Raw genomic sequence first — 16,410 nt, forward strand, 5'->3', positions numbered from 1 at the left:
TGTAAATACCATTTTTAACCACCAGAGGGCTCATCCCCTGGAGTCCCAAGGGATCCCACAATCCCCTGGGAGCACCTGTATATAAGGAGGCCTCACAGGCTGGAGAGGCACTCTGAGACCTGTAATAAAGGACTACGGTCACACCTTACTTTGAGCTTGCAATATCTGGTTTGACTCTTTATTCAATACATAACAATCAGCATCGGCCGGTATCGGGTCCAGGCCTAAAAATCCCTGACCTAAATTTGGGTCGGATTGGCCAATTGACCACAAAGCGGCGGCCACGGGATTCCGATGCATGGCCACTGCAAATGGGCAGTAGCGGGTCTTTCTAAGACCCTGAATTTTGGCCCCATTGGCTCTGAAATGCAGTAGGGTTTCTTCTATCAGTCTCCCTTTATAACTGTGGCGTGAAACTAATGGAATCTCCATAGAAATGGCGTAAATGTCTGAAAAGGGCCATTTGCACTGTTTCTCATGGGATTATATCAATCTCGTTCCGCAGTGACAGTGGAAGACCGAGAGAACCCTCATGGCATTTTAGAGGCCGCAGCTTTAGAAATGCCACCAACCGTGATCTAGAGGCCATCCACCAATAAGTATAAATATTTATTGTGCTTACAAATCAATGTTTTAAACACTTAATATGGTAGAAAGAGTTATTCTCTGTTGCCTACCTTAGGGCAAGGCCTAGAGTGTTCCACTGTTAAATAAAATGCTGGGTGCAGGAGTGGTATATGAGAAATTTAACTAAAGGGCAATTATGACTTTCTGTCCCTGCTGTAGGAAGAGCTTATTCAAAGACTCTGCAGCAAGCCGCCATCCCATTGCTTCCCAAAAAGCGTTGCGAGGAGCGCTACAAGCAGAGGTTCACAGGGAGGATGCTCTGTGCAGGAAACTTACTGGACCACAAACGAGTAGACAGCTGCCAAGGAGATAGTGGCGGACCGTTGATGTGTGAAAGAGCGGGAGGACGCTGGGTAGTATTTGGTGTGACCTCCTGGGGACACGGTTGTGGTGTAAAGGATACCCCAGGTGTCTACACAAGAGTCTCTGCCTTTATGCCTTGGATTAAACGCGTGACTAAACTGTAAGCAGTTGGGATCAGAAGACATGCCAGGGGATTGGTGCTGGCTGCTGACTGAGTACAATGCACCCCCCCCCCCTCCACTTCTTTTCCCATAATGGACTCATCCAAATTCACTCTGCAACTACTTTATTGCAACGACAAGAGCACTTCCAGAATTCAAGGACCAACACAAAAAGAGCAGGCTCAATATGGTGCTTCCACAATTATAGATTACAGCAACAAAAGAATTGGAGCAGTGAGAGTGACACCCTCTTTAAAAGGGCTGACAAATGTATTTAGGAGAACTGTACACAGTCAGCTTTTATTTTGTTCCAAATATCTTGTACAATATAAAATGCATAGAAATCTTTGGAATTCTTTCTGATCCGGTGGTCTGTATTTTCCTGAACTGGGAATGCATTGTCAAAAATAATAGTGCTTATTTATTTATACTTTTTCGTATTCTTTGCCACTCAATAGTGCCCCACTGTGGAGAAGAGCTGTAAAGCTGCATACCATCCGAGGGACTTTGCACTGTGCTTGGTGTGATGTTTGCACAGGTTAGCTCCAGAAGTGTTTCAGGGCAATTGTATTCTGTGCAATAAAGTGAAAACTGCCTTGTCTCCATTTACCATTGCACTACTAGGAGCAGCATAATTAATAAACACGGGACCTTTGGCTTCTTAGAAAGGGCCATTCTTTCAGGTTGTGTGAAGCTAAGACAGTGTCATTACTCCATAACCAATTAACGCTGACAGTATTTATATCTGAATTGACTGAGAAAATTGCACTAATTTTAATATGGGATTTTATTTTATTCCCAGTTTAACAAAGAGCACAAGTCTCAGGAAGGACAAATAGCTGGGAACCAGCATGAACCAGAATGTTCAAGTACCTGCCTGCCCTGAGATTTTGTTGATTACTTGAAAAGTTGTATAAACTGGTTTCCGAACTGCTTAGCATGAAAAATAAGGTATTGCTCAATGATCATATACAAACTATAAATAAAGATGTTGTCCAACTTTAATGGTTCTAATTGTGCCATGAATGAGATAAAGAAGATCCCTACAGAAGTCAAACACAAATATCTATTGGGAAAATCCCAGTATGCATTGCCAAACAGCTAAAAGGATTCAAGAATGGACATTATTACTAGTCCTGCGTGGAGTTAACCAGTCTCTACATATTGGGTGAGGCAGCGTAACGATTATGATACTGGCCTCGTGATGCAGAGGTTGTGGGTTCATATCACACTATGCCTGGTTGTGAAAATGAATTCAGTAAATTTGTGGGCTGGGAAAAATGACAATGGAAACTGCTGGATTGTTGTAACAACCCAACTGGTTCACTAATGTCCTTCAGGGAAGGGAATGTGGCTACCCCTACCTGGTCCCATACCACATGGCTGATTCTTAATACCCACTGAAATGGCCTAGGAAACAACTTAGTTGTAAGAAAGCTCGGTACCAGTTTCTTAGGGCAATCTTTAACTTCAGCAAAAGATCAGTAGAACCATCGGAGAAACGACGTAAACAGCGATTTTTACCCAGTTACGACATTTGTCCAGGGCTTCCATTGATCCTTTGCTGAAGTTATGGCAAAAGATCGGGACAGATCCCATGGAAAGTCTAGGCAGATGATTCACTCACTCCCTTTACTGCACTATCCAGCTGGTGTATAAATACCAAACACATAAAATAGAGATGTGTTTCTTCATTTGGTGAACCTACATGTCTGACATGTAAAATGCAAAAATTGACATTTAGACCTTGATTTTAACCGGGAGACATGTTCAGGATGATTGGGATGCAGGCAGGCAGGAAACTCCCATGGAGATCTCAGCATGAGTCTCAGGTCATTTTAACTCCTGGGCCTCATTTAAATAATCCAGCACAGTTTATCTCCTGACACCGGAAGGACTGACGTCAGGGCATTGGTATTTATACCTTTGCTCTCTGAAAACAATGAAATGAGCAGCTTGTGGTCAGTTTCAAGCTCAAACCAAAGTCCAAATAGGTATTGGTGCATTTTCTTAACTCTATATACACATGTTAATGCCTCTTTCTCGACGATACTGTAGGCTCTCCCAGCCTTAAACAGGCTTCTAGACGCGTATGCAACTGGTTGGAGGTTGCCTGATACATTGCTGTAACACACAGCCGACCCCGTACGATGAGGCGTCACAAGCACAAAACGTTTACATGGGTCATAGTGTACAAGTAACTTATTTGAACATAGCAGGTTCCTGGCCTTCTCAAAGGCTTTGTCTTGAGATTTGCCCCAAACCCAGTCGTCGCCCTTACATAACAACGTGCTCAACCCGGGTGGAAAGCAATCAAAATAGTTGAGGAGTCCCAGGAACGAACGCAGCTCCATCACATTCTGTGGTCTGGGTGCATTCTTGATGGCCTCTGTCTTTGAGTCCGTGGGCCTGATGCTGTCTGCTGCAATCTTTCTCCACAAAAATTTGACTTCTGGTGCCAGGAAAACAAACTTGGAGCATTTCAGACTGAGTCCCACTCTGCCTAGGTGACTTAGAACCTCTTCCAGATTGTGTAGATGTTCGATGGTGTCACGAGCAGTGATCAGGATGTCTTCTTGAAACACAATGGTGCGCGGAACAGATTTCAGCAAACTCTCTGTCATGTATCTTACATTATTATATATAACTGTATCCTAACATGCTATACATGACTGTAATAAGATATGACCTGTAACCACCAGCATACCTTACCACCAGGGGTGCACTTGCAAGAGACAGGTATATAAGGAGAGGTCTCAGGCAAGTGCAGCATTCCAGAGCTGTGAAATAAAGGTGCAGGTCCAGAGTGACCTTGACTTCACTACATGCCTCGTGTGAATCTGTACTGAGGTGACAGGACTTTACAGTGGCGACGAGTTACGGGATTACAGAATCCACAGAATGGCGAACAATGGATCAGATGAAAAGTACAATGCTGGAGACAATTGGGAGGACTTTATAGAAAGGCTCCAGCAAAGCTTTGTAACCAAAGACTGGTTAGGCAACGATAAGGTAGACAAGAGAAGAGCCCATCTCTTGACCAGCTGTGGCTCGAAAACATATGCTTTAATGAAGGATCTGTTGGCACCCGAGAAACCAGCAAGCAAGTCATTTGAAAAATTGAGCACACTGGTAAGAGACCACCTGAAGCCAGCGAGCAGCCTACACATGGCCAGACACAGGTTCTACAACTACAGACGCTGTGTGGGCCAGAGCATACCCGACTTCGTGGCGGAACTTCGAAGGTTGGCTAGTTTATGTGAGTTCTCCAATGAACTGAGGAGAGAAATGCTGAGAGACTTTTTCATTGAAGGAATAGGCCACGCAGGCATATTCCGAAAGCTCATAGAGACCAAGAACCTGACCTTAGAGGCAGCAGCACTGGTTGCACAGACATTCTTGGTAGGGGAAGAAGAAACGAGGTTGATTTACAATGCAGGTACGACAACTAACGAAATATTGGAACAAGAAGTTCACAGCACGAAACAAGCTGCTACCCCCACACACAGACAAAACCGGGAGAACAGGCTCTCGACAGCAGGCAGTGGCGCCAGAAGCCATCAAGGGCCACAGGAATGGCCGTTCACACCTCATCAACCCACAATGCGAGCATTCAACTACAAACTGAGAGAAGCTCAAGAGAGATCAGCCAGGCACAGCTCATTCTTTGGGAACACTTTGAACAATAGAACCGGTCTGTGCTGGAGGTGTGGGGGTGGGCACTCGTCAAGGGGATGTTGATTTCAGCAGGCTGTTTGCAGGAACTGTGAATATACAGGGCATTTGGCCTGCAAGTGCAAAAAAACGGCAGCTCGGCTGGTATACGAATCGGATGGGTCGGAAAGCGGATCAGAAGACGGTGGGGACAGTACCCGGGACACCGATGTACAGCAGGTCAACACGATCAATGGCCGCTGCTCCTACAACAGGACGCCTCCTATAATGATGCTGCTACTACTCAACGGGATACCTGTCAACATGGAGCTGGATACAGGAGCGAGTCAATCTCTCATGGGCGCTCAACAATTTGAACAACTGTGGCTGCATAAAAGAGACAGACCAAAACTCACAAGGGTCGACACCAAACTAAGGACCTATACCAAAGAAATTGTACCAGTCCTCGGCAGCACCATGCTCTCTGTCACACACAAAGGGACAGTGAACCGACTTCTCCTGTGGATTGTCCCAGAGACCCCCCAGCACTGCTGGGGAGAAGCTGGCTGGCAAAACTAAACAGGAAATAGGATGATGTCCATGCCATGTCATTAGAGGAACGGATCTCCTGCTCAACATTTATAAAGCGATTTGAACATCTCTTTCAGCCAGGTGTGGGCACTTTCAAAGGGGCCAAAGTCAAAATCTACATCACACAGGATGCTAGACTGGTCCATCACAAGGCCAGAGCTGTACCCTATGTGATGAGGGAAAAGATTGAACACGAACTAGACAGGCTTCTGCGGGAAGGCATTATATCACCTGTGGAATTTAGCGACTGGGCAAGTCCCATCGTCCCAGTCATGAAGCCTGATGGATCCGTAAGAATCTGTGGGGACTACAAATCTGCCATAAACAGAGTCTCCCTACAGGTCCAGTACCCGCTGCCCAGAGCGGATGACTTATTTGCCACATTGGCTGGAAGTAAATTTTTCTCAAAACTAGACCTCACATCTGCGTATATGACGCAAGAATTGACTGAGGAATCCAAGCTACTCACCACCATCAACACACATCGAGGCCTTTTCATGTACAATCGATGCCCATTCGGCATCAGGTCGGCAGCTGCCATATTCCAGCGCAACATGGAGAGTTTGCTCAAGTCCATCCCGGGGACGGTTATATTTCAAGACGACATACTTATCATGGGCAGGGACACCGACTCCCATCTCCGTAATTTGGAGGAAGTACTAAAGCGGTTGGATCGGGTAGGCCTATGAGTCAAGAAATCCAAGTGCCTGTTTCTCGCACCTGAGGTTGAATTTTTGGGCAGAAGGATTGACGCTGATGGAATCCGCCCAACAGAATCCAAAACAGAAGCAATTCGCCTGGCACCCAGGGCCAGGAATATCTCAGAACTGTGTGCCTTTCTCGGGCTACTCAATTACTTTGGGAACTTTATGCAGAATTAATCATAAAGTTCCCAAAGGAGCCTCTCCACGTGCTACTCAGGAAGGGGTGCGATTGGTTTTGGGGGGACGCCCAGGAACACGCCTTCAATAAGGCATGCAACCTTCTGTGTTCCAACAGTGTTTTGACTTTCTTTGATCCAGGTAAAAAGCTAGTTCTCACATGTGATGCGTCAGCGTATGGGGTCGGGTGCGTTTTGCAACATGTCAATAGTGCGGGCAAATTACAACCCATAGCTTATGCCTCCAGGTCACTTTCGCGGGCGGAGCGCGGGTACGGAATGGTAGAGAAAGAGGCGTTCGCGTGCGTGTACGGTGTCAAAAAGATGCACCAATACCTTTTCGGGGCCAAGTTCGCATTAGAAACCGACCACAAGCCCCTCACATCCCTCTTATCTGAGAGCAAGGCAATAAACGCCAACGCCTCGGCGCAAATTCAACGGTGGGCACTCATGCTGGCGTCCTACGACTATACCATAAGGCACAGACCAGACAACTGTGCCGACGCGCTCAGCAGGCTACCCCTGGCGACCACGGAAGGGTCTGACGAACATGACTGTGAGATAATCATAGCAATCAATGCCTTTGAGTCCACAGGTTCGCCCATGACGGCTCACCAAATCAGAGCCTGGACGGCCAGCGACCCCACGTTATCCTTAGTAAGAAGATGTGTCCTAATCGGTGACTGGGCAGAGGCTCGCGATGCCTGCCCTGAGGAATTAAAACCCTTTCACAGGCGCATGCATGAGCTATCACTACAAGCAGACTGCCTGATGTGGGGCAGCCGAGTAGTCATGCCTCTGCGAGGCAGAGAGGCATTTGTCCGGGAGCTCCACCGAGAGCACCCAGGGATTGTTCTCATGAAGGCCTTAGCTAGATCCCACGTCTGGTGGCTTGGTATTGACGTGGACTTGGAGCTCTGCGTCCGAAGGTGCACCATTTGTGCCCAACTCAGCGTTGCCCCCAGGGAGGCTCCGCTGAGCCCCTGGCCCTAGCCTACCAAACCGTGGTCGCGGGTGCACGTAGACTATGCGGGCCCATTCATGGGCAAAATGTTCCTCGTAGTTGTAGATGCATTTTCAAAGTGGATCGAATGCACCATTTTAAACTCAAGCACAACCTCCACCACTGTGGAGAGCCTCGCAACCATGTTTGCAACGCACGGAATCCCTGACATATTGGTCAGTGACAATGGTCCGTGCTTCACCAGCGCAGAATTCCAAGATTTTATAATTGACCACGGCATGAATCACGTCAAGACGGCACCGTTCAAGCCGGCCTCCAACGGCCAGGCGGAGAGAGCAGTGCAAATCATTAAACAAGGCATGCTTAAAATCCAAGGTCCCACGCTGCAGGGTTGCCTGTCGTGACTGCTGCTGGCATACAGATCTCGTCCGCACTCATTGACTGGGATCCTACTCGCGCAACTGTTGATGAAAAGGACTTTAAAAACAAGGCTCTCATTAATCCTCCCAAACATGCATGAAATTGTTGAGGCAAAGCGCCGTAAGCTGACTGAGTACCATGACAGAAATTCGAGGGGGAGATGGAATGAGATAGGGGACAAAGTGTTTGTACTAAACTATGGCAGTGGTCCCAAATGGCTTGCAGGGATAGTAACAGGCAAGGAAGGAAACAGGCTACTGGTAGTACAAATGAACAATGGCAAAACCTGCCAGAGGCATGTAGACCAAGTCAAAAGCAGATTTACCAACAACACTGCGGAACCAGATGCAGACTACAATGTGGAACTTGCACCACACCTGGTGGACAGACAGAGGGAACAACCTGAGGAAAGGGCAATCCCAACAGACAGCCCAGGCAAGTCAACAACAATCACACCAATTGAAACAGACCGCCCAGGTGAGATACCAGCCAACCACACCCAAAGAAAAACAGACACCAAGGCAAACAACTGAACCACAACTCAGACGCTCCACGCGAGAGCGTAGACCACCTGAGGGACTGAACCTATAAAGTCAATAAGACCTTGGGGGAGGGTGATGTCATGTATCTTACATTATTATATATAACTGTATCCTAACATGCTATACATGACTGTAATAAGATATGACCTGTAACCACCAGTATACCTTACCACCAGGGGTGTACTTGCAAGAGACAGGTATATAAGGACAGGTCTCAGGCAAGTGCAGCATTCCAGAGCTGTGAAATAAAGGTGCAGGTCCAGAGTGACCATGCCTCGTGTGAATCTGTACTGAGGGGACAGGACTTTACACTCTCCATGTTTCTCTGGAAAATGGCTGCAGCCGAGCAAATCCTGAAAGGGCACCTGTGGTAAATAAACAGCCCTTTGTGTGTGTTGATGCACATCAGTCTTTTCGAAGATTCAGCCAGCTCCTTTAGGCAAAGGTTAGGTCCAACTTGGTGAATGCCTTCCTCCCCGCTAATGTTGCGAACAGGTCATCTGCCTTGGGCAGCGGGTACTGGTCCTGTAGTGAGACTCGGTTAATAATTACCTTGTCGTCTCCGCAGATTCTGACCATGCCATCGCTTTTCAACACCGGAACAATTGGACTGGCCCACTCGTTGAACTCGAATGGCGATATGATTCCTTTGCGTTGGAGTCTGTCCAGTTCGAACTTGACTTTCTCCCTCATCATGTACGGAACCGCCCAAGTCTTGTGATGGATGGGCCATGCATCATGGCCCAGATGGATCTCTACCTTGGCGCCTGTGAAATTGCCGATGCCTGATTTGAATAGTGAGGGAAACTTGCTCAGCACTTGAACACATGAGGTGTCATCCACTGAAGATAATGTTTTGATGTCGTTCCCATTCCATCTAATCTTTTTAACCAGCTTCTAACGAACAGCGTTGGGCCAGTGCCTGGAAGAATCCACAATGATAGGTCATGCACAGCTCCATCATACGATACCTTCACTGCCGCACTTCCAATGACTGGTATGAGCTCTTTGGTGTAGGTACACAGCTTTGCATTAATCGGGCTCAGTTTGGGCCTTTGTGCTTTATTGCCCCACAGTTTCTCGAAAGCCTTCTGACTCATTATTGACTGACTCGCACCCGTGCCCAACTCCATGGATACTGGAACTCCATTTAATCGACATTGATGGGCCCGATGATTACCCCCGCAGCGCCAACATGGTGCTAATGGATTCACATTCACCCCCGATGGCGGACTGTGAGTCATCACGGGTCCTGCAGCTGCAGATGTATAGACCCTGCCATATGCAGTACAGCCTGCTCGTGATGCCATTTTATGCACAGTACTTGTCGGTGAGCTTCCATGTTGAAAAGATATCTGTTTGGTGTTATCGTCCTGGGCGATCGCGATGGCCCTGCTCAGGTCTAGGGTTTCGGCAGCCAGCAGCTTTCGAAGAATGACCTCGTGGCTGATGCCCAGCACGAAAAAGTCCCGCAGCATTTGCTCCAATGCAGCTCCAATAGCGCAAGGTCCCGCGAGGCGTCTCAGGTCGGCGACATAATCCGCCATGTTCTGGCCCCCGGAGTGATGGTGCATGTAAAAATGATATCTGGCCATGAGGATACTCTCCTTCGGCTTGAGGTGGTCCCAAACCAGCGTGCACAACTCTGTATATTCCTTTTCCGTTGGTTTTGTTGGTGCGAGCAGAATCTTGATGAGGCCGTATATTTTAGGCCCACAGACGGTGAGGAGAACCGCCCTGCGCTTGGCCGCATTAGTGTCTCCTTCCAGCTCATTGGCCACAAAGTACTGGTTAAGACGCTTGATGAAGGCTTCCCACTCATAACCCTATTCGAATCTCTCTAATATTCCAATGGCAGCCATGATGAAGGTTTATATTCTGTTACTCATCGCCAATTGTTGTATATAGAAGAACTCCATGAGCACTGTGAGTTAAACTTAGTGTGACCTTAGTCTTCTTTATTACAACTCCAGAGTGCACAAACAACATGGCAGCCAACCTTTTATATTGGCCCTGCACGTGTGTGCAGGTGACCATTAGGACACCAACATTTGCGCCCTCTGGTGACAAGTATTACATAGTTACATACATAACACTTACTATTCCCTTTTCTCTCATGTACTCGTGGCTTCTAAACTATTTGCCTCAACCACTTCCTGTGGCAGCGAGTTCCACAATGTCTTGACCGTGTTAATACCACCAACTGTAATTTCTTGGCTCACTTCCCACTTTTTATAAAATGAGAGTGAGGAGAATGTACTCTACATTATCCAATAATTAAATTGATCTTCATTTTTGTTACTTGTAATTGTCTTGCCTCAATGAGTGAAAGGGCAATAAAGTAGGAAAGTAAGGGCAACAGCTTGGGGACTGTTATTTTTTCCTGAAGCACGGGAAGAGTTGATTTTTAGCATAGATGCTCGGCAGTTCCACAGTGGCATAACTCCAAAAGCTATACAATGTCGTGATATTCCAGGGTCAGGACTCACTCTGTTAAGTTTGTTCATGTCAAGCTCCACCTGACCACCCCAACACCCCAGACTCCAGTGAATAAACACTCATTCCTTGTTTACTTTCATAGTTAAATGGGTCAGCTATTGCCAAACCTAATGGCTCAATTGCAACTTATCAAAGTAACAAATGTAAAGTGCTAGCATTCTTCACATAACCACCTTCCACCAATGGTTGTGCTATGCAGGCACATTCTTCAGTAATTGCTGTACTGAGTCTTTCGCACAAACCGCATTAAAAAGCATTTCCTATAATATGATTGCACAATAGTCTTTTATTCTTCCATACAATGCTAAACTGGATTTCATCATAAGAGCTTTTATCAGCATTGCATTTTGGAAGCTCTCTGTCATTAAAACAAGGTTTTGACAGTTTGACTTCAATGGAAATAAAAATTGGGAGCAATGTAAAACGGGCTGCGACTTGCTATCACCCGTTTTACACTATCGGCCAAAGTCAAAATCTACCTCACTGTGCACGTTTCTTTTTACTCTGATGTCCATCTTGAATAAAGCCCACCACATAACACAATTGCTTCAATTTTAAATGGAAAAGAAAAGAAAGAAAAGAAATAGATTAGCATTTATTTAGCACCTTTCATGGTACCAGGAATGGTAGCATCGTGGTTAAGTTACAGGACCAGTAAGCCAGAGGCTTGGACTAATGATCCAGAGATGTGAGTTCAAATCCCACCACAGCAACTGTGGAATTTAAATTCAGTTAATTAAATAAATCTGGAATAAAAGGCTAATACAAATAATGGTGACGATGAAATGATTGGATTGTCATAAAAGCCAATCCTGGTTCACTAATGCCCTTTGGAAATTTGCTGTTCTTACCTGGCCAGGCCTATAATGATTCCAGATGAGGTTGACTCTTACCTGCCTTCTGAAATGGCCCAGCAAGCCATGCAATTGTAATAAACATCTACAGAAAAGAATAAAATCCAGCTGGCATTGAGCTTGTGACTGGCTTTGGACACGATAGCCCTGTTGACCCTGCAAAATCCTCCTCACTAACATCTGGGGACGTGCCAAAATTGGGAGAGCTGCCCCACAGACTAGTCAAGCAAATTGCCTGACAGAATCATACCTTTCAGCTAAATGTCCCAGACTGCTCCATCACTGGGCAGTACAGACCCACCCAAGGTGGTATACAGTCAGGAGATAGTGACTCTGGGAGTCCTCAACATTGACTCTGGGCCCCATGAAGTCTCATGGCTTCAGGTCAAGCATAGGCAAGGAAACATTTTGCTGATTACTACCTACTGACCTCCCTCAGTTGATGAATCACTACTCCACCATGTTGAACATCACATGAAAGAAGCACTGAGGGTAACAAGGGCACAGTGGGGGATTTCAATGTCCATCACCATGAGTGGCTTGGTAGCACCACTGCTGGCTGAGTCCTGAAGGACTCTACCAGACAGGGCCTGCAGCAGGTGGTGAGAGAAACAACATGAGGGTAAAACTTACTTGAACTCGTCATCACCAATCTACCTGCCGCAGATGCATCTGTCCATGACAGCATTGATAGCATTGATCATCGCACAGTCATTGTGGAGATGATGTCCTGTCTTCACCCTCTATCGTGTTGTGTGGCACTACCGCCATGCTAAATGAGATAGATTCAGAACAAATCTAGCAGCTCAAAACTGGGCATCCATAAGGTGCTGAAGTTAGCAGCAGAATTGTATTCCACCACAATCTGTAACTTCATGGCCCGGCATATCCCTCACTTTAGCATTACCATCAAGCCAGGGGACCAACCTTGGTTCAATGAGAAGTGCAGAAGCACCAGGCGTACCTAAAAATGTGGTACTGTAATAGAGCTCCCCTGAGTGGACTACTGCTCCACCTAGTGGACTACTGATGTACTGCAACTACTGATGTAAATAATAAAAGATCGGGTGGCAAGGTCACATGATGACAGGTTTCTATGCAAGAGCCATCTTGTGTAGTGTGCTTCTTTGTGATGTCAAAATAATATATCACATTGGCGAAGAGGATAGGATTTCTGGATTCCCTAGCTGAAATTTTTGTTAGTGGATGTTCCTGCCAACCAACAAAGAGACTTTGAGAGGTTCTTTATTATGAAGAATAGCTAAAAATCCAAGATAAATTTCAAGCACACTTGGCTGAACTGTTGATATTGCCAGAATCCAGATGGCCACACCTATGGGAATAAGAAGGCTCTTGGGTGAGTTTGATCATAACTGAGAGTCTTTTGGAGCGTTTGCGGAGTGGCTAGAAATGTATTTCACCACGAATAGTATCGTCAAAGTCCCTGATGATGAAAACCGTAACTGGGTGGTTTTAGAAAGGAAACAGGCTATTTTCCTAACTATGACAGGCCCCGAGGTGTATGAAATCCAGAAAAATGTGCTTGTTCCCTCAAGCCAAAGGCCACGCCACTGATGGAGATTCTAACCAAGTTAGAACAGCACCACAGTCCTGAGCCCCTGGTAATTGCTGAAAGTTATCGTTTTGGAATATGTCAATTAATTGACGAGGGTATCAGTGAGTACATTGTAGCTTTAAAACAGCTATCCAGTCACTGTCATTTCGGAAACTTTCAGGACCGAGCATTGCGTGACCACTTTGTTTGTGGGTTGAAAAATGAAGCAATCCGAAGAAAGTTGTTGACAACCCCTAACTTGATGTTTGATTTAGCTTGTCAGACAGATACATCAATGGATATGGCCGACCAATACTCCCGAGAATTTCGCAGCATTTCCAGTCATCAGACAGCCAAGGTGAATCGCCTGCAGGATAGAAGTAAAAGGCAGTTGGGCCCCAAGACCTCAGCACTTGGCCATGGTAATAGCACATTGAAGTTGTGCCTGGGACAACACATTGCTCAAAACTGTACATAGGTGAAGGCAGAGTATTTCTACTGGAAGAAAACTGGGCATCTTGAGAAAGCATGCCAACTGAAGAGTAAACTAACTTTCAATGCTAGAAGTAGAAATCACCAGAAACTACATAGCTCTGAAGTGAAGCAATAGGATGATGAGGTTCAGGAGATACACATCATCAGGAGCACATGGGGCTAGACTTTCCATTTTTCTGGCTTTCACCCCAAAAATGGGCGATGTCCCAGCCTTGATGATTTTTTGGATTGCAACTTTCAGCTCAGCAATAGCCCAGCGATGTGAAATGGGTGAAGCGATAGCCCAGAGATGTGGAAGGCAAAGCTTCCCTAGCAACGGCCTTCTGCGCATGCGATTTTTTTAATGGTGAACAGGTTTTCCTGCGTTTCGGGAGGTCAGGGGTCATCCACACATGCGCAGAAGGCAAAGAGAGGGGAAGAGAGTGAGAGAGAGAGAGGAGGAAACAGAACAAGCACAGCAGAGAAGAAAAGAGATTAAACATTGTAGATACACAGATAAGTAAAAAAAAGAGATTGAAACTAATAGACATAGTGGAGAAAGAACTGATATAGAAAATAGATATAAAGATATAAAAAGGAAAATGTCTTCATCCGGCAGTGATGTGAAAGGGGGGAGGTGCAGGGCAAGGCCATTTTCAGATGAGGCCCTCGTCTAGGAGATGCACTCCTGGTGGGCCCAATTAACCCGGGGTGGGCGTGGGAAACTCCCAGGAGTCGGAGTAGGCCATCTAGGAGTAGGCCATCTAGCCCCTCGAGCCTGCTCCGCCATTCAACAAGATCGTGGCTGATCTGGCCGTGGACTCAGCTCCACTTACTCGCCCGCTCCCCGTAACCCTTAATTCCCTTATTGGTTAAAAATCTATCTATCTGTGATTTGAATACATTCAATGAGCTAGCGTCAACTGCTTCCTTGGGCAGAGAATTCCACAGATTCACAACCCTCTGGGAGAAGAAATTCCCTTTCAACTCGGTTTTAAATTGGCTCCCCATATTTCGAGGCTGTGCCCCCTAGTTCTAGTCTCCCCGACCAGTGGAAACAACCTCTCTGCCTCTATCTTGTCTATTCCTTTCATTATCTTAAATGTTTCTATAAGATCACCCTCGAGATTGCGGATATTGTCTCCTCGGCGTCTCATGAGGCGAGGGGGTCTGACCAGTGCCAGAAGTGCTGGAACAGCCTGGTTGCTTCGGCAAGAGTAAGTACAGATTTTATATTGTATTGATGAAAATTGTAATTTTAATTATAATAGTAAATCTCCTGGATTGAATTTAATTTTGTTATTCTTACATACCTGCCCTTACACAGTGACCCAGCATGGACTGGCGGAGAGCTGCCCTTGCTCACTGTCTGCCGTGAGACACTTTTGGACATTAACTCCTGTTATTGTCGAGTCCAATGGAGATTGTAGTTGAGAGATGTATGTGTTAAGTTGTAGCTCCTAATCACGCCGATCTTTGTTATAACCATGCACCAATTGTGGATACAAACTCTATTAGCATGTAACATTGGAAACTGTTGTCTTTCCATGATATTACCCAGTCAATTAGCTTATGCCATGCTCTTTTCACGTTTGCAGAAGAAGATATCAAACAACCGTTCGGAGCAGAGGCGCACCGGAAGGGGCCCTGCCCAGCTGTCACAATTGATGGATCTTGAAGAACATGCCGCGGCACTTGTGAGCACCCACAGTCGCTCGGCCATCACCCGTGGTGTTGCAGAACCCTCCCATGCATCAAGCATTTTTAAAGTAATGTAACGTAATTTATAATACAATATACGAATGATGTCATGTTATGCATGCAGCCTCTGTGCTACTCTCAGGTTGATAACATAAGAGCAGGGGAAGGCAAGCTGTCCCCTTCTCTGTCTGCTCCCCATTCCCCATAAACCCTCACTCACATATCATTCTGTCTATCTCCGACTGATCCAGCCTCCACAGCTCTCTGGGGCCACATGTGAATTCCACATAGATGTACAACCATATGTACTATCATATGATGCATTAATATGTAACGTCTCTCGGTAACATTTATTGTAGTAGTGCTGCTCCTCCTATGTATGCCAGCGCAGTGCAATGTGTACCCTTCTGTTCTAATAAGCTCAATTGTATTTTGAAGATCAACCACCACTAGAGGCGAAAAGGGAGGCTGCACCTGCACCTGCACCTTTGCAGGTGTCATTCACCACTTTGTCGATTTCGACCGAAGAGGTACCGGGACCAAGCGGCATGCAGCCGGCGATGTCAAGGCGTTTTAGAGTGCACACGCCAACCCCACCAAGGTTGGAACAGCAAGCTGAACACAAGCCTTCTCTGGCTGATCGGATCGAGGGCTTGATCACACTGTGCGAAGAGAGTGTCACGATTAGTCGCGAGCATTTCCAGGCATTCGTGGTATTCACGAGGGACATGTCCCGGGTGTGTGCTGTGCAAGTAGAGGTTTCGCAGCAGATACTCTTGGAGATGCGTGCGCAGGCCGCCTCCATCGATGCCTTGCGGCATGTGTTATTGGTGGGACACGGCACTGAACCCCAAGGTGCCGCTGTCTCACACACCACGAGCACTAGCACACAAGCGAGTCCAGAGGAAGCACTTCCTTCTGACTTGGAAGACGATGCCCCAGCTTCATCTTCCCTTCCAACATCCCCCTCGACAGCCGATAGCGCCACAATCACTTCCGCCATAGCAGAAAGTCATGCCATTGCCCACTACACGCCAGACTCGTCTCGCTACCCGGAGACCAAAACAGGTGAGTGGGGCTAGGACACGGGGGGTACAGGATCTGGAGGGAAATGTGGCCGCAGGTAGGGAGGCGTGTGTTTTATTGTTGTTACTGTTGTTATTGTTGTTATTTCTTATTGTTATT

General features: G+C 46.5%; 1 protein-coding gene across 3 annotated transcripts in view; it reads left to right on the plus strand.

Moving 5' to 3' along the window:
* prss12 (serine protease 12) overlaps positions 1-2,074 on the plus strand; it is a 176,677-nt gene extending 174,603 nt beyond the window's left edge. For all 3 annotated transcript variants that reach the window (XM_070871141.1, XM_070871142.1, XM_070871144.1), the window contains one exon: positions 787-2,074. In XM_070871141.1, the coding sequence (XP_070727242.1) occupies positions 787-1,094 (308 nt within the window). In that variant the 3' untranslated portion in view covers positions 1,095-2,074. The remainder of the gene's footprint in view (positions 1-786) is intronic.
* The last annotated feature ends 14,336 nt before the right edge of the window (positions 2,075-16,410 follow it).

Source organism: Pristiophorus japonicus, chromosome 2, assembly GCF_044704955.1.
Source record: "Pristiophorus japonicus isolate sPriJap1 chromosome 2, sPriJap1.hap1, whole genome shotgun sequence".
NCBI classification, from domain to species: Eukaryota; Metazoa; Chordata; class Chondrichthyes; family Pristiophoridae; genus Pristiophorus; species Pristiophorus japonicus.